Raw genomic sequence first — 19,316 nt, 5'->3', positions numbered from 1 at the left:
GTTAATCAGAGCCGATCACAACATCTGAGGCTTAAAGGGGAGTAAAGCACATTGTTGTCAGCACTCAGCACACGCAGGTCCAGATCAATTAAAGATTAAATACACAATCGCTCCTTTTGTCTGCAAAATGTTCTCGCAAACCAAGACTCAAGCAGGCCACACTCTCACAGTTAGTCGCATTGTCTTCCTCCTAGGATGACATTGTTCCTTCATGCTGTTCTTGGAAAAGTTAACACAAAAGGACACATCTAGCTAACAAATGAAAACCTAATGCTCAAAAGCAATTAAGTGAGATTCAGAGGTTTACAGTACACATGAGAAAAACACAACAACTTAACAGCCTCTAAACCCATCATAGATGGGCTGAGAAATAATGACTCATAAATGCTGAGAAACCAAAAGTGGAGTAAAGTTGATTTTAAAAGAAAAAAAGCAGCAATCACAGTTCGCTCAACACTCCAATGACTCAACTGCTAAATCACACTCTGTCAGTGGATATGTGTACAGTAAGAGCAGTTAAGACTGCAGGGTGGGAACAAGCCCATTATTCATTTGGGCAACCAAAGGGCAGCACTAACATCTGGCTTTATTACCCCAGCTACTTTTCCATGCAGCTCCTGGGCTTTAAAGAGTGAGAAGGAGGGAGTGAGCCACAGTTAATGGCCATATGAAGGAAAGTGTTTTATGTAGTGTGCATCTCTGCAGGGACTGTATTATAGAAGGCTGAAAGCAAACAAGCAGCTCTAATCCCCAGAAAGCTGCAGTGAAGGGAGTACAAGGTGCTGCGGGGAGATTTGTCCTCCACAATGCCGCATGATTGACACCATTATTGTTGTGCTCTTCTGGGTCTTTAATTTTGCTAAACACCGGCTGCATCAGGGTGCATATAAACACCCCCGAGAACATGTGCAAATTTCCCCAGAAGTAGTAACAATGCTTGATTTAGCATTCAGATTTTAAGTATCCACTTGACAACAAAGTAATTACAAGTTTTTTTGTTGTACTCGCAGTTAATCAGCATAACATTTGGTGCGTCTGTAGTCCAGCTATAATCCTGCACTCCACCGGCAGTAAAAACCCAAGATGACATGTTAAAAGCTGTCACTGCGTTTCATGTTATAAATTACAACAAGGGCACAAATCCCACTGACGTGAGTGTAAACATGTCATCTTAGATCTGGGCTGTTTGACGTCTTCGCTTCTGCAGTTTATCGGAAAGAAAAATGAATCTTTTAAAAGCGCGATCGAGCTACAGGAGATCGATAGGAATGGCTGGCTATACATAATCATTACGTGGTGGCTGATGGGGTGCTAAATGAAGAGTGATCATCTGTGGCAGAAGATGCAAGCTGCTACTAAGACACAGGCACAGAGTGGTGGATGGGATTTTGACAAATCAACAGAGACCCTGGCAGGTCAACACAATTCTTGTCATCTTAAATCATTACTTCTGACCTCTAATTGTTTCTCACAGTGAGAAATGTACAAATAAAGAAAAAGAAGATATATTTGCTTTGTGTGCTTGTATAGAGTTAGCACACTGAGGCACAGGCGACAGTGGGAATCAGGGTATAATGTGGATTTCAAGCCTACAAACATCTCTTCTTCCACTAAATGGGGCATTGCTTTAAAAAGGCATGACAGATGAGAATTCATTGACAGCTTCACGCTACAGCTTGGTGACAATAAGTTAATAATGAGCTGACAAGTGCCACTATGTTCGGTTTTGAAATGGATAAACACGCAGAAAGAGAAAATCCCACAAGCCTGGGAGGAGACAGGCATCAAGAGCCTAACAACAGCTTCCTGTGCGAAACAACTCGCATGTATGAAAAGTGTCCGTGCGCGGTGCCTCAGATCAGAGTCTCTATTATCAGCATCATTAAGTCACCATTTGGACGACTACCCACATCAAGGACAATGCGACAGCTCAAGGACATTTTATAGTCCAACACATTATTAAAGCCACATTACCATCCCATTAGAGACATTTGCTAAATTAATCACTACACAATCCCTCGCTGATCTCTTTTTTGTCAGTTGACTGGCACCCAAAAAGACGTCCAGCTCACTGTTGACAAGACAGCTTGTTTTAAAGTGCTGATGAATTGTAGTGGGTTGTATTAATGAACGGCAGGTGGAGGTGATCAAAGTGCTGGCGCTCCGGCCTGTGTGCTCACTTGGCAGTTTGGTTTTGATTTGCCAAGAGACTGGGTGGAAGCTGCTAACGAGCCGGGAGCACATCGCTTCCTGTCTCGCCTTCCTTGCTCTTTCTTCTGCATCTCTTTCTTCATCATGTCTCTTGTTTCTTCCTCTTTTTGTTTCTCTGCATCCTCCCTCACCACCTGGGGTGACATGAGGACAAAGGCAGGAGCAGCAAAGGGAAGCTAAATTAGCAGGGCAGCTCTGCTCTGGTGATGTCCGGACAGAGGAAGGATAGTTTGGTACCCAGTCACAGATTAGCCACTTGGGTTTTCGGTTGCATCACCAGTTAGGGAAAAAAAGTGGACAAAAACTGTATCTTAAGCCCTTTTGGAACACTGCATGTTTTGGTTCTCTTCTAATTTAGTCCGATATATTGAGGAAGTGAAAACAAAGCCAAACAAAGTGTAAATCATGAAGCTACCAAACAGGACACAAACAGGAGTCTCCTGGCTGACAAACCTGTGCATTTTTTTAACAACTGGTAATGACGACAAGAGGGTAGCTCCAAAATATTTATATAGTATATATTTTGGAATATATATCAAATATTATTTTTTAATCACACATAAGTTTGGATTTTGGTAAGGCTTAAAAGTTGGTGGCACAGCTGTGCTGGCAGGTAAACATTTAAGCCTCGCCCGCCTTGATCTGTAGTCACGGGTTTTGGGTAGTGAATGAAAGAATGGGATCACAAATACAAGCGGTGGAAACGAGCTTTCTCCAAAGGATAGCTTCCAACTAACTTAGCGACAGGGTGAGGAGTTCAGTCACTCTGAGTAATCAGAGTAAAGCTGCTACTCCTCCACATCAAAAGGAGTCAGTTGACGCGGTTCGGGCCCCTGACAAAGATTCCTCCTGGGCGAGGTGTACTAGACATGCCCATCTGGGAGGTGGCCTCAGTGTAGAACCAGGACATGCTGGAGAGTATGCACCTTCAGCTCCTCTGAATAAGCTGGACGAGGTGACTGGAGAGAGGGAAGTCTGCACTTCTCTGCTTAAGTTGGTGCCCCTATGACCCGTCCCCAGGTAAAAGGAAGAAAAATGATGGCTGAACATCCAGCAGCAGCTAAAATGCTAAAGTTAATTCTTCAAAATGTTGAAATTTCAGTGACTATGTCCATCGTTTATGTGCAGCGTAGAGCATTACTCGACCACGTCCCCTACCACCCGGCTCTTTGCACTCTTTAGAGTTTTAAAAGAGGACTGAAAGACTAAATTGCTGCATCCGGAACATTAAAGTGCCAAAGGATACCTTAATGCATCTCTGCAACATCAGTAGTATCTAAAGGACATCTAAAGGGCAGTAGCAGACACCCTGGGATGAGATGGGATGTACTTACTTCATTATGTACTGAGACCTTCAGGAGAAAAATAAATTATAACTCTCCACAGAAAAAGGAAAACTGTCCTTGCTTCGGCATGAAAGCAAACACTAACCTAACCGATTTATCATCCTGTACTGTGTCCCTCATCATTCCAGTTGGGTGTAAACTCCAGTAATATCCTTTCGTTTTGACTTTGCACGTCAAGCAATGGTTCAAAATGCTGCAATCAATGATTTTTAAAGTTATACATGGTCATAACCATTCCCGGTTTGCGCTCTGAGATGTTGAGGTGACAAGGCCGGGGGGAAAAAAAAGTAAGAGTGCTCCCGCTGCATTTTCTCCCCTCTATGCAGAATGAATGCTGGCTGAATTCAGATTGGAGCTGAAGCTCAGGGGAAATTCTGCCTTTGCTGGATCAGAAAAATGAGGGTTACACTGGGGTCAACAGCTTTTTTTTCCCTTAAGCTGAGCAGCATGAGATTTCAAGCAAGACACATTTGGAGGGACACCAGTTGTGCATATTATGGAAGAATTTCCCTAAGCGATGGCCTTAGAATGTCACAAATGATGTTTTCATGTCCCTCTTTACGAGCCGTTATTATTGCTTTCATCTTGTTTTCTCTACCTCTGCTTCAAAAAGCGAGTGCTCATATTTCTGCTGCCGCCATCCAGCTGTGCAGCATGAGAGGCGATTCAAACCACTTCCCTCTGCAACACTAGCCAATTATTTGAGAGACAAATGAGGGGAAAATTATACAGTGAAATTTGCTGATGAATATTGAACCACAGGAAGGAATTTTTTTGTCTTTCTGACCCGTCAGAATTACATTCTCCCCACCGTTGCCTAATTGAGACACTGATTGCATCTAGCCCCTGTTCCCATTTGTGAAAGCGTGCTATCCTTTAACAGTATGTTGGCTGAAGTGGAGAAATATGCCTTAAAGGTCGACACAGTCCTCTAATATGTGTTGCAATGAATTAATCAACCAAAGGGTAATTGTTTCCTGGAACTTAAATTTGGCCATCTAAATTAACCTTAAATTGATTTAATGAGATGGATGTTATGCTACAGAGTGCTCAGCCCACGGCAATGAGAAGACATGGGATAGATTTTAATTTGATGAATAGGAACAAAATGAGCATAAAATATGTGGATATACTACGATAATTTGCTCACAGGCATCCCAAGTGAGCTGGAGTTCTGGTGGAAGATAGTCAGGAATCATGAGGTCTTTGTGCTTACTATGGAATTAAACAATAATTAATATATTTCATGAATAACAGACACAGAAATATAAAAATCTACCTAAGAGCTGATGTATAGTGAAAGCGCTATAAATCAGTGCTTTAGAAAATAATGTCCTAATCTAATTGTAAAAAAGACAGAATGGGGGATGCTGCTGCTCTGTTGGCCTCATCGGAATATTACCATGAGAACATGCTGGAGCAGTTTGCAGAAGACTGTGAGAAACCCGGGATCAGAATCTATGCTGGAGAACAGTTTGTGGCTCTCTCTGGACTTGTTAACCGGTGAAGTTCAGTTATCTCAAGGTCTTACACAGGAGTGATGAAAAGATGGAGCTTGAGCTGGACCGGTGCGGTGATGTAAATGTTCTACCAGAGAATCCAAGCAAAGACAGAGCTGAGCAGAGCTGAGCCAGAAGGCAAAGCTTTTGATCTACCAGTCGATTTACGTTTGAACCCTCACATATGAAGCTGCATTTTTGCCACTGGCTGTCCTCAACCTTAAAGACAGACATCCAGAGGAGGCTTGAAGCTCCTGCTCTTTCATATCAGGAGGCGACAGCTGAGTTGAGGTAGTTTGAACATCTGAATAGGATGTCTTCTCCATTTGGATCTCATCTCCATTTGCTGCCACCCCAAGCAGACTTTGTATGAGCAGAATAGTTTTAATGAGGTCATCTTTTATAAGGCTCATAATATTAATCCTGTTTTGTTGAACAATCCTGCTCTATGTTCTACCTGCGCTAAGACATCCGTGAAAAGCCTGAGTAATGATGAGATTTTAAAGTAGATTTTAATGACAGGCACAGACGCATAAAGTGAATAGAATGCAGGTTTGGATGTACAGTCTGCTGATTTTAAATCAGCTGTACTGCAGGAAACAATAAGAAAAGCCAAAGGGCTGTTTTTCCTCATGCTTCCAGCAGGTTTTGTGTCTGAGCACAGACCTGAGTGAGTACAATCCCTGCCTAACGCTGCATTTGAATGGCAGAGACCTTATATGGACAAAGGGGAACCGGAACTGCAGGAGCCTCCTATTTTTTTGCTCACAACCATGCCCATATTTAGTATACGGAAGAAGGATAATGTCATTTTCATCGATACTGACATCACCGGCGAACCATGTTTGGGCTGCGGCTCGCGCGCCGAGCTCCTCTCTCCTCCTCCTTTAAAGCAGCTCCAGTCGATGCGTTTCACTTAATCTATTTTTAGAAATGTGTGCAGAGTCGGCGTGTTCTCCCAGGGCTGCCTGAGCTCCCACATCAAAGCGGGGGCGTTCACAGACACAGAGCGTAGTGAAAGCGGAGAGGATGAGTGGGATGACACTCCACTCTGCAGTCATGGAGTATCTCGTCTCTCCTCACAGGGAGTCATGCAGCAGAGCAGTCGTTCAAACTCTGACAGCATCGCGTAAATTAAGAACAAGTGAATGAAGCACAGCGGTGCATCATTTCCTCTTCCTGTGCCAGTTTTTTATGTGTTGTTTAGCATGTATGACACCACACGGTCCATCTCTGTCCCCGTGTGGAGATATGTGTCAGTTTATTTTAAGGCTGCAGGAGTGGATAATAATCATGTAATGCTTTCTTGCTTTTTAGTCAGTTTGATTATGGCCTGCTCTGGCGTGTGAGGGTGTATGCTTGTACAATAAGTCTATTTATGAGTATGTGTTTGTGTGTCGGCAGCTCAAGTCTACTATTAAACTGTTCCCATGTCTCCACAGCTGCATTTTAAGTGACACACAAAGCTGCCAAAGTGTTTAGTTTAAAAACACCGTGGTGAGCATCCCTGTGTTAGAACTTCTTTTGCAGTTTGACACATTCATATACCTCTGCTGTTAATAACTGGTGCTGAAAAATGGGTTGAAAAGCAGATTGAGGCTTTATTATGAAACATGCATTAGTCCTTATTACATTTTTTTTGTAACGCTATTCATGGGTAAAGGCTGGATTAGTTCAGCGACTCACGCTCAAATAGTAGAGGCGGTCTCCCACTGATCGCAGCTTCAGCTTCTCACTGAGACATCGAAGCTTCACTCAACATATTGAACCCACGATCACTTCTGATGCATCCATCAGTGTGTGAACATCCATATACTCCATATATAATGCTGTATGTGAAGGATAAACGCCTTGTATGAATGAATGAACATGTTTTTTGGTGTAAAATGCTTAAAGTGGCCAGTAAGGAGAAGAAATCCACAACACTATTTTACCATGTGTCACCGGAAATCATTAAGTCAACCTTTTTTGGTGTATATTTTAGCATATGAGCTGACACACCAAGTCTAGAACATAAAAAAACCCAACAAACTATGTGTAAAGAAGCACAGATTTAAGGATATTTCAAGGCTTACATTTTGCTTTTTTTACGAGTCATATTTTGGTGATAGTGCCAGAAACAGAACAGCAAACCCATTTAGAAGTCCTCAGAGCTTGAAAAAAAAACACAGCTGGACTTTTTAAGATGTTCCACCTCTCATCTAAGAGGCTTCTTCAGCTCTGAAGAGGTAAAACATCTTTTCAGGATCTAAAGGTTAACGTGAAATGGATAACTGGGAATATACACAGACAGAAGTTTCAGTTAGGAACAAGTTCCTTCGCCACACTGAAGCCAGGCTGTCCGCACGGTCCTATGGCAACTTATGGTACTGGTCGAAGGTTGCTGCCACTTGGGGTAAGGCGCAGAGTGCCTTTTAAATCAAACCACTAATTTTCACCAAATAAGTAACTTTCAATGCCTTAATCTAACCAAGTGGTTTTTATGGTTGACTTACCTGTGACTTAGCCTACCTCCACCCTTTCAGCCTCCTCAAGTGGACTCTGCAGACCAACTTAGGACAGGCAACCAGTATTGACGAGGTGCCACTGCTAAAAAATGCCTTGTGCTTAATGATTAGGCACAAACGCCATCTGACAAAGTGGATTTCACCATTTACAATTACAGGGCAAGAAAAACTATCACAGACTCATAAACTGCAAACGTCAGCCTCAAAGATTCATTCACAATTTCATTAAAACATCAGATCTTCCATAAACATGACACTTATTGTAACTTAAAGCTGTTTAATAATGCCTAATATGATCAACTTTCACGCCATCTTTTATTTAAGAGGAACGGCAGTGATCCATTTAGCCTGGATAAGATCAGAGCTGCTAATGTGTGAGCCAATTCATCAACAGTCCAGTGCTTTTTCCATCCCACATTAATTTTTTTTCTTTGACCATCAAGGTCAATTTCTCAACCTGACTTCACTCCCCCTCCTCATTTCACCCTGTCACATGCAACTCTCCATCCTCTGCTCATGTGCTAATGCCATTAGCTGCTGTTCATCTTAATGCGCTGTGATTAATTACATTGTTTCAGAGAGTACAGTCGGAGGTGGCGGAGCCTTTCTGCCAGATTTCACTTTGAGAGTTCAAGCAGTCTGTAGTCCGGCCCTGTTACTTCAGCTCCACGGTGCCAACACATTTTCTCCTCAACAAAACCCAATTAAAGGAACAATTACAAGTTGGACGATTTTACAAATCTGCCTTCATTCCTCATTAATTATGAAGTGTGTGGTAAAGGCCTGGATGAGTGATTATCCCCGGCAACACGCACACTAACTCACACACAGTTTTGCTTATCTGGGATTCTGTGCTCGTGGCTCCGGTCACAGCTACAGACATGTGCCAGCTGAGGAAATTTAGTTCAGTCACACACACAAAACCAAACACACAACCCTTGTTATCTGTTAATTAATAAGCTGGCAGGCTTGGGAGTTTTTCCACATTATGCAGCAACAATAGTGCTCAGTGTTTCCTCCGGCTTCTTCTGGAGCAAAACCGGCAAAACTGGCAAAAGGAGGCTGTTTACTTTATAACGTATCATTGAACTGGTCTAATGAGAAAAATTGGATAATTATCTCTCATCGCCCGCTCATGTATTTTTAATAATTCAGTATCTCCAGAAAACGTTCATATTTGTCTACTACTATTGCAGAAAAGAAAATCCCATTGAGACACTGTCATCTATGGATTAACCGGGAGAACTTTGATATAAGTTGCTCACTTCATACCGAGTGACTGCAGAATCATCCACAAACTAAATTTTTCTTCTGTTTTCATCAGGTAATTCAGTAAAGCTGTGAGGCTCAACACAAGTAATGGAATATGCTAAAGAATCCACAGAAGCAATAAACGCCGTCAGAAGGGCTCCCCCTCCGCTCTGCACAGACCACAGCCGCTCTGAGCGCTGCTGATATGCAGAGACGGCATCAATCCATTTTGCTCAGCCTAGTCTGTCATTTCACTGGAGGCGGAGGGAGGTTCTGCTGAGTTGTTAAAGGGCTGCTGAGTCATGGTTAGGCTGCTAGAAAAAGAAACTGAAAAAGAAACACAAACATGCAGACAAAAAGACTACAGAAGCACAGTCGTGGAGGACAGAGAGCATGAAAGGCAAACAGAAGAGCAACCAAGCTGATGGAAATGGGGATGCAGAGATGGATGATGGGATGTCCTGTTAAGGAGTTTGCACACAAAGTCAAAAATTTGCATTTTTAAAAAATAAAAAATCATCTCTAATGCATGAAAAGCATTCATGTGTAGTGCATATTTGATTATATACACAATAAGTGAATCCTACAAACAGTTGCAAAACACTGTGACGGACATTTTGGGAGAAATATTTACTCATGATGAAAATAGTCTTGGTGTGCAAAGGCCTTTCCTCCTACTTTTAAGTGGCTTTAATGATTTATATTTAAAGTTAGTCACCGGCTTGGATGTTTAAACATTCAACCCTAAAACAGTGTGATATGAAAATGATTCAAACTAGATAAAAAATCATGGAGGCGAAACCGAATAGATAAAGAAAAGAGCTTTTCATATTGGAGCTCTACCAGGTATTTACTCAAAGAGAGAAAGGGAGGAAAAGCGAAAAGATGTAGCTCCAGAAGAAATGCAAGGAAGCCCCCAAAAAAGGTCCTCACATGAATAATGGATGCAGCTTTTATATCCTCCTCAGTCACCTCAGATATGTCTGTTTCACACTCCTCTAACCATCTCTCCATCCTTTCTTCCTCCTCCTCTCTGCTGATTCAGGACACGCCTGCTATCTTACATCCCATCAAGGTGAAGGAAAGAAGAAGCCTCCATAATCCCGGACTAACAAAGACTCTGCACACGCCCCGGCATGTGACCTGGTCTACAATTATAACAGTGCTGTCCTGCTTCATACAACAGCTATCAGCTAGTTCTCATCAACACCAGTTCTCACTATAGCTGCGTCTATACCAAACAGAACCAGAGCTGATCCAACCGAAACCAGACGACACGCTGCGTGAGAGCAAAGGGAGCTGGGAAATTTTTATCCTGACAACTTGCTGGAAGCGCCATTCAAAACAGGAAGATTTTTCATTAGCACTGTAAATATATTGAGGGCTTATTATGAATAGAAAGCAAATCCACCTCGCCATGTGCGCTCTTGTGAATACCAAATGCCAAACAAATTTGTAAATTTATTACTCGCTCACAGCGGTGCAATAAAAAAGCGACTGGAAAGCCTTTATCTTTCCAGAATGTGAGGAAACAAGGGATTAACCAAATGGGCAAGCTGTGACAATCATGCAGAATTAATTCTTCTCGAACCAGAATGTGTTTCACTGTATGAATTGGAGGTGATAATGTATCAAATAAGCTCTGAAGTGCAGGAAAAGACAGGCTAACGCTCATCTTTAAGATTTACACATCGTTCTGAAGCACTTAAATGCTAGAAAAACATCTGTGAGTGTGTGTTTGGGTGTGTGTGTCCAATTTCAGGTTGGTCATCAGCTGCTTCTGCCCTACAGCACGATCCCATCCACCATCTGCTTGTGTAACCCCCCTGTACCCCATCAAGGGTGCTACTGCCACTACAAGGACTCACCAAGATCCTTAGAGCCTTGACTTTCGCTGGCCATCTCGCCCATCCGCACCAGAGCGTCGAAGTAGCCCTTTGCAGCATATGTGACACCTGGAAACATGGAAGCATTGGGCATCAGATCAAGGGTGCGGAGTTGAAATGATGTCTTCTTCAGCTCTGCAACCATCCCCTACAACCCTCCCCTCCCCCAGAGAGGTAAGGTTGGGAGATCGACAGGCGGAAATGGAGACCAGGCGGGAAAAGAAAAAGCTCTATGGAGGCAACTACAGGAAACAGAAATCTCAAGACTGCCAGGTTAAAAAGCAAAGCAAAACCTTTCACCACAAACTACTTTGGAAAAATCAATTTTAAAGGATTAGTTTATCCAAATTACAGGAAAATAAAAAACATTTTATTTGTTCATCTTCCCTGTTCTAATCAGTTTTAAAGGATTTCTTTTTTGGTCAGATTCTGGGTCAACAGAGAAAATGTAATACGTTTTTTGTTTTCTTGCAAAGTGAATACCATCCAGGTAACAGGTTTCCTATATTCAGCAGAATCACTGAGTAAATTTCCAAATTTGAAATGTGGGCATTTTGAAATCAACGACTGTGTGTGAGAGAATTTCATCTCTTCTACTTAATTGACTTTTTTATTTCCTATTTACCTCATTTATTATTACTTTCCTCTTTTATAATTTACCAGGAGAAACATTTTTAATGCTAAAAAAAAGGAATTTTGTTGTAATTTGCACAAAGGTTCTTTTTAAGGTCATAAAGGGAAAAAAAGGTTTCTCTATTCTGGGCTATATACTGACAGTGAGTTTGTTTCTTAGTTTCCTCACATCATATAGTAATCCTATGTTTAAAATGTGAAAACAATGCAGTTTTCAAGTAGACATCACATTGAAGTAAACCGACAACCCGACAAATCCTGCATTTTACTGATCTAAATTTTAGGTTTATAAGTTTTTAATCATCATCATCTGATACAATCTCTGATTGGAGTAGGCAGCACTCAGAGGGCTCATATCGTGCGGAAATAGTCATGTGACGCGCAAAAGCACACACAGAGCGTGACAGAGAGAGCAGGAACTGAGGGGAGGAGAAAGAGCTTGGGTTTTTGGTATGGAGAGAGCTACAGAATCGTTTTTATGTCTGCTACTTTTGTTTATTTGATCTTTTTTCTGGATACAGTTCCAAAACTAAATCATCCATCAGTTACCCTGACCTGTCATCAGTTATAGACCTGCATCACATTCAGGTGAAATATCACCTCCCATTTAAACTGGTCTAGTTTATCAGAGTCTGGTGATATTTAGTCTCTGGCTGCACAACATTGTAGTGATGAAGACTTTGAAGATCTGTCTTCTAGTAGCTCATCTGTCCCTTGGTTATTCACTCAGCCAGGGTCACATGAGTTAGTCTAGGCTCAGTGAGAAAAGCCTCTTGGCTCCAGGAACCATCGTGAGAAGGATCTTATTCCATTCTTTGAAACTGATGATGACTTTGTCTATTGTGTTGATGTTGAAATTTTTATTTTATTTTATCGTTTATTTGTGGGTTGTGAGTGTGATACAGATGATTGGAGGAGGAAAACTCAGCCTAAAATCTGTCCTACTGCATAAAGGCACTTTGCATCCGTCCCAAAAGGTCATTCTGTATATTTAAATAATAATAATTATGAAACTATACCAGCTGTGTTGGAGAAGTGGAAATACAATGAGCAGAAATGAAACATAAATGAAAAAATATAAAATTATGAATATTTGTATCGGGTTTTTTTTTTTATTCAGTGCCATGTAATACGAATAACGTGAGGGCATTTTAAATATTGTTTACCCTTATGGATCCAAAACCTGTTTGAATCTGCTCAATAATGCTGTAACAAACTACAAATGGAAAAAAGAAAAGCTAATGGCACTTGTAACTTATTTGCAGCTGCTTGAGATAAATCTTAAAACAATCCAAAGCCGATTTTCTCATTGTCTTGATAAAGGTATGAGGCACCAAACTTCAGGGCGATTATCAGTGTGTGAAGTTATGATTTTATGTGACGTGTCGCCCTCGCTTGTCCAAGACAAATTTCTCCCAAGGGAGGACTAATCTAATCTAATCTCATCTAATTTAATCTAGACCAGCAGAGTAATGTTTCTTCTCTAGTTTAATAAACTAGCTGATTGAGTTAAATTACTTTTGGTGGTTTAAAACTCCAAGTTTGTCCTTCATATACAGGTTATAAATGTTTTAGTCTAATCAAATTAACAGTTATGAACCTGGACCCTCAGATTTTGGACTAAATTAAACAGATGCTGTAGAGGTTCTGAAATAGTAAGTAAAAACACCAAGTAGGTGAACAATATGTTTGCTTTTTTGAACATGTGCCATTTGGTGCACTTGAAATATACATTATGACAGACAATAAAAATGATTTGCATGGCATAAGCAGAAAAAATAAGTATTCTCGTAATTTGGATGAACTAAAGCTTTAAAATCCTAATGGCACCTCACATCTTTACAACCCCATACATAATAATATGCTGACAAACCCTTTCACAGCAGTGATGCGTAAGCACTCTACAATTCAAATACTGTCAACCATTATTCTCTGCGGTGTATCGCCACAGAAGCCGGGGACACGAGCCGAGACACGGCGGTGACTCAGGGCTTAGAAATGAGGGCAAGACAGCCTCAGGCAGCGGTGACGGTGAATTAAAGCAGGTCAGGGGTCAGCTACACGGGGAGTGAAAGTCATGATGACAGAGGACACATGCCCAGTCAGGATATACATATGGATGAGCGCTGAGTTTATTACAGGGCCGTCATGTTGATGAGTGTGTTTTTAACTGCCAGAGAAGGTTCATGCACAATCCCACAGAGAGAGCAGGAAAATGACAAGTATTCATATACCCGCATGGAAAACAATGAAAATCTATTCACATCTAGAAGTCCGCGGAGACACTGAGCTATGCAAGTTATTGTTCTGTAAATTAAGACAGCGTCTGGCTTCTCAGTCTGCACAAGCACTTAACAATTTCATTTCTCCAGTAAGACAATTTTGTGAGGACTTCTTTATGAAAACCATGAATAAAAAGCCACAAAAGTCTTTACACAGCAGTGCAACCCTCCTCCGTAAGCTATGACAGTGACAGGCCAAGACCCTTTTCCGGCTTCTCTGAAGCCTGGCTTGAGTTAAGCTTAGGTAGGATATGAGTGGATGCGAAAGCAAGGGGATGGAGGTAAGGCTAAGATGGCTGGGTGAGCAAGGCTAATTTAATCGATGTGCAGAGAAATCTCAGCCGGGAGGAGAGCAGGTCCAGGTGAAGCCGGATTAGCTCCAGGGAATGCTTTGCTTGTCTGTCAGCTGGAAAGTGACAGAGAGGCACAGAAGCAGGAGAAAAAATAAAGAAGAAGAGAAGAAGAAGAAGGCAGAGGACGAGGAAAAGGAGGACCTGCCTGTAAAGAGGATTAGAACAGTGATATAAAGCCAATACAGAGCAGAGCAGATGAAACATCAACAAGGTTTAAATCAGCTGAGGTTGGTGACACGTGACTCATGTTAATGTCATCAATTTCAAAATCAAGCTTTCCACAACCTCAATCAAGTCTCCTCTCACATTCCTCCACAGAAAGCAGACAAATCTGATTCAGCTCAAAACACACCCGAACGTCTCGTTTATAAATGGGCTAAATTTGGAAAAAGACAGCTCCTGATTACAGCTTCAAATAATCTCCTGTTTTATGGTAACTGAACCAAACAAGCAGATTAAAGATAAACTAAAGTTACTAGTTTTTAATTAACTGCTTTTGAAGAAAAGGTTGGCCATTACTAAATCACAGAGCCATCAGTAGACACATCTTTGTACTCTTGTAAGCTTAAAGGTTCCACTGAGACCAACGATTTTTCAGTGATGTCACCAAACAAGACTGAAATCTCAGTCTCAGCTGAACATAGCCCAGTTTTGACGTCTTCCTTTTATTTGATTTCACATGTGTTCTCCTCTTTCTCCACAAGCACAGCATGTTCCAGCCACACAGCTCCCACATTTCTGCTGCAGCCCTGCACCACGCTGCAATTAAGATTTTAATAAAGAGAGAATTTGGCTGAGCGCTACATCCCAAACCACACTGTCCTCATCGAGCCCAGAAAGCAGGCTCCTTCCTGCATCATTCTGGTCCTCTCAGTCCGCTGGGATGTCAAGCTGCCGCCCCAGTTCTAGTACGAGGAGGGGCTGCACTGGCATTTTTCCTATGACAATAGATGCTTGCTGGGTGCCCAGCCCCACTCTAAACTCTGCCTCTGTGCCGCTGCTTGGCATTGATGAAGTGTAATCCCCACTCAGAGAGTCGCAGGGCTATTTTTAGCCTTATCTATCAGACTAGAGTGAGGCCTTCTTTATTGTTCTTGCAGGCTGCCGAGTCTTCCCTGCATTTCCTCTCCGAGCACACAAAGGAGAGCCCGGTTCGAAACCGCACACAGCATGCCAAGCAAGTCTGCACCATCATTGAAAATATGATACGACCCCGATAACCTCCTCTTCCTCCTCCTCATCCTCCTCCCTCCACAGAGTGACATCTAAGAGCAGAGCTGGAAGGTTTTCTTATCAATAAATGAGCTCAACATGGTTGGAGGCGTGTCTTATCTAAATACATATACTGTACAAGGCATCAGTACAAGCGTTATTGGCCTGACCCAGAGGCATGAAATCACGTTATCCATGCTGACTGCGTAGCTTTAATTAATCAGAGTTTGTGAAGTTAAAGAATAAGCCACTGGACATTCTCCAGGATACCAATAACTGCTGAGAATTTCGGAATTTCTGTTTTTGTGAACATTTGTCTCACAGTCTTTTCCTTCTACCTTCTCCTTTTTTCAAAACATTTTTTTACCCTGTCTTGTCCTGAATACCGGCTCTGCTCGTTCTCATTTCTTGGGCCTCATGGGGTAGGGGTACCGTTATTCTCACGACTCTCCCTGTTCCACTTTGCATTGGCTAATGCTCCACTTAGCTCCCTCTGGATATTTCCTGTGTTTTGTCTTTGACCTTGACTGAGTGTATACCTCAGTTTCCCACACCTCCCTACTCTTTGCCCCCCACGCACACACAATCACACACAAACACACCAATTCAAACCTCAAAAAGCAATGACAAAGGATAAAAAGGTAGAGACAGACGTTAATGAGAATGATGAGAGGAACTGCTGGTGGACAGAAAGGAGGAAGACATCACAGCGGAACAATCACAGGACATCACAGCACAATACTGAACGTCTGAATAAGATCTAGGCACAAACTAGTGTGTGTAGTTTAAAAGCTTCTGATGGGGATTGTAAGCTTGGCATCAACAACGCTCTTAACGTGAATATCTGAGCCATCGTCACCCTAAAGCTAACCAGTCTCGAGGTAAATCAAGACGATACAGAAGCAGCGCCAAGTGTCGGGTGAGCTGGCCCTCTGCCTGGACGACTGGAGGAACGAGAGACAGACGAAGACAGACGGTAAACAAGAAATGGTTGGTGTACTCACTGGTGAGCGCCTTCTCATAGCTTTTTGCCATGGCTATGAAGTTCCGTAAGCACGGGTTAAACTGCTCCATGATGGACTGGAAAAGGAGAGAGAAAAAAGAGAAGGTATGTTTGGTTAGAAGCAGGAAAGATACGATACAAACACCGACATGAGCTACAATGAGAGCTCTGCTCTTTACTGGGGCATGAGCACACACACACACACACACACACACACACACACACACACACACACACACAGTCGTAGACAGAGTCAACTGAGCCAACCACGAGGAAAAGGAGAGCAGAGGATTCATTTCAAGACTCCGAGCCTGACGATGAGGATGGATGGATGAAATAGAGGGAAAGAGTCACTGAGGGAGGGCTTATATTTGTATGTTTGTGTAGTGCTTTTTCCCCTCAGCTCTCCTGCTGTATGAATTAAAAATAAAACCTGGTTTTGGCCGCTGACTCCTTCAGCTCAGCAGCAGACCTGGACCCAGTGCCATTTCCCTCTGTCTCCCTAACACTTGCTGAACTCTGGCACAGTGCTCCTGCTAATTGCTTTTGTAGCCAAAAATAACACAAAATTTGGAACTTTTCACTGGCGGTCATCGAGTCTCAGAGGTCAGTACCAGAAATTCAGACAAATGAAATCAAGACGATCATCTTTGGACCCAAAAAGCCCCACTCATACATACAGGAAGTGAAATTAAACAAGCTTATACCATCTACAGCTTGCAGGACATCAATAATACATTTTCAAATAAAATATTTATTAAAACTACAAAGAAAGTTTGCTAAAATAAAATAAATAAAAACAAATGATTCCTTATGGTGCCATATACACCCAGCAACATTTTTTTCCACTTGTCAAATAGTCAAATATTTACTCACTTATGGCTAACTTTCAGTTTAACCTGTTAAAATCTACAGTGTCAACTCTCCTAGGGTTAGGGTTGGGTTTTATTTAGCCACATACCAAATAGGAAAACTTTCACAAGTTAGAAGATGCTAACTCCTAAATGAAGTCTCACACATTAACAATGTTTCCAAGCAAACAAATGAAAACAGTAGTGGCCGTTAACCTAACCCAAAACCCCAGAGGGTCAGTGTTGGATATTAAGAGGTTAATGTCCAGTACTTTAGCTGCTCTTTCTGTTCAGAGTTAATCATCCTGATCACATACGGAACGGAGGGTTTACCAAAGCTTCTTTAGCTGGAAGAAGTTGCCTGCTGCTGGAAATGAGATTGATGAGAGCGGTGATAGTGAACCAGAACAGTAAAATTGCTTAACGCTTCGCAGCTCTGAGGCGCTGCGGGGCAAGGTGATAACTCTCACATTACAAATCGCTTTTTCCATCATTAATACAAAATACAGAGAACACTAACACTGAAACTAAGCACCCCAATCTTTGCTTATATGTTCTTGTACAGCACAGCACTTCATTTTTTATTCAGTGAAGCATTAAACAGAATAGGCAATTCCGAAAAGTCAAATTCTGTAGATATCTGCTAAACGGAGTGGGGGAGATTAAGTCAAACATCAAGAACAGCAAAGTGGGTGAAGACAGATCGCGTGTTTAGATGAATTTGCTGATTATTGCCTGTGAAACATTCAGCAACATAACACGCTGCTCTGGGAGATTGGCAGCAGAGAGAAAACGTCACAGCTGGAGCTGCATTAATAGAGAAGACAGGCAAAATACTGCAACAAGCTGGTAATACGATGACTAAAAATGAGCAACGCTGTGACTTAAAGCACAGTGAAAAACTGCCAATATCCAGTTCAGACTACTCCCCAACAGATATACACATAAAACAGTACATGAATCCAAATCTCCTTCCTTCATGACAGATGGCCAAGCATTGGTCAGCAGTGCACAAGCAGTGGAGTGCATCCACAACGAGAACAAACAAATAGAGGCCCGAGGCCTTGTTAGGAAGTGAAGAAAAAGTCAAGAACAAATGTGTAATGAGTTTTACTGTCTGTCTCTGCAGTGACTCAGCCTCCCCCTCAATCCAAGCTGCCCTTTCACTCTCGCTGCATCTCCGGCCAAACCCAGCAATTTAAAAAGCAGAAATGTTCTCTCTGCAACTTTCTTTTCAAACTTGCCAGAGAGGCAGCACGGATGGAAGCAGAGGGAAGGTAAAGGGAGTGAGGGATGAGCGGCATCTAACAAACAGCCTTAATCTAAGCCATCATGACTATGATCCAAATCCTAGAAAGTGCAAAAAGCACTTAAGTAAATCAGTTATGGCACACTGACTGATGAGGTGAATAGAACATCACTCATGTCTTAACAATCAAAGCCTGTTGGAAGTTAAGTAAACAGTAAAAGTCAGCGTGTTCAATGGAAATGATGATAGAGAAATAATAATTGGAGATTATGTATCGGAATTTCAGGAGCAGGACCACGCCTCCAAACACGCTCCTTCCGGTTCTCATCCATATAGGTTCCCCCAGTTCTGCAAGCTGTTCATTCTCATTTACGTGCCCCACCCTCCCTCCTTGTTCTCAATTCTTTAACTTTTTCATTTCTATTTAGTGCATGGGGATCTGCCAGGCCCGGGAGCTGTCGCCAGTCCCCTTCGAGGCCTTCCCCAAACCGCAGCTCAATTCATATCAAAGCATTCACTTTTACCTACTAAAACGCTGTCAAACCTAAAATGAGGACGTGGGCCCAGCTATTGAAATACAAAAGGCCCACGCTGATTTTGGTATTTTCAGATAGTAGAAACATTTTTGTAGTTCTCTAGTCATTCAAGGACGCGCCCCAGACTTTCCGTGTGAGCACTGCAGGAACTACAAACTGCAAAAACTTCCTGGAGTATACATAGGTCCCCTTAGACCATTAAAGTGGGCCCTTACTTCCATGTAAGTACCCCAAAACTAGTAAGACACAAGGTCGAAGTTTGCAGGGTTTCTAGTGTGCTTGAAGCATTTGAAAAGGTCCTCTGCAAACATCCATTTGCCAGATACCACAGGGCACCTTGGTCTTGTAGAGTGCAAGGACCAACAGATTCTGAGAACAGCGGTCTTGATGTGTTTAATCAGTGAATTTAGAAGCATATCACTGTTTGATATTGGCTTACGACTTCAGTTGAGGCAGTAAGGATGCTTGTGTTCTTTTCAAAGTGCCTGAAGGAAGAA

At 42.2% G+C, this 19,316-nt stretch overlaps 1 protein-coding gene across 11 annotated transcripts in view; it reads right to left on the bottom strand.

The window, feature by feature from the left end:
* The window catches only part of baiap2b (BAR/IMD domain containing adaptor protein 2b), a 75,465-nt gene that overhangs the window by 35,351 nt on the left and 20,798 nt on the right, over window positions 1-19,316 (bottom strand). For 10 of the 11 annotated variants that reach the window (XR_010094774.1, XM_063482464.1, XM_063482467.1 and 7 more), the window contains exons 2-3: window positions 16,185-16,260; window positions 10,683-10,769 (exon numbers count right to left, since the gene is read on the bottom strand). Coding sequence is in view for 10 of the 11 variants with exons in the window: in XM_063482464.1 (XP_063338534.1) it covers window positions 10,683-10,769; window positions 16,185-16,260 (163 nt within the window). In the remaining variant the exon portion in view is untranslated. The remainder of the gene's footprint in view (window positions 1-10,682; window positions 10,770-16,184; window positions 16,261-19,316) is intronic. The other variant, XM_063482466.1, reaches the window with a different exon arrangement.

This window comes from Pelmatolapia mariae, linkage group LG8 (genome assembly GCF_036321145.2).
Source record: "Pelmatolapia mariae isolate MD_Pm_ZW linkage group LG8, Pm_UMD_F_2, whole genome shotgun sequence".
Taxonomy (NCBI): Eukaryota; Metazoa; Chordata; class Actinopteri; order Cichliformes; family Cichlidae; genus Pelmatolapia; species Pelmatolapia mariae.
The sequence above is the reverse complement of the archived record's forward strand: the minus strand, read 5'-3'. Positions and strand labels throughout refer to the sequence as shown.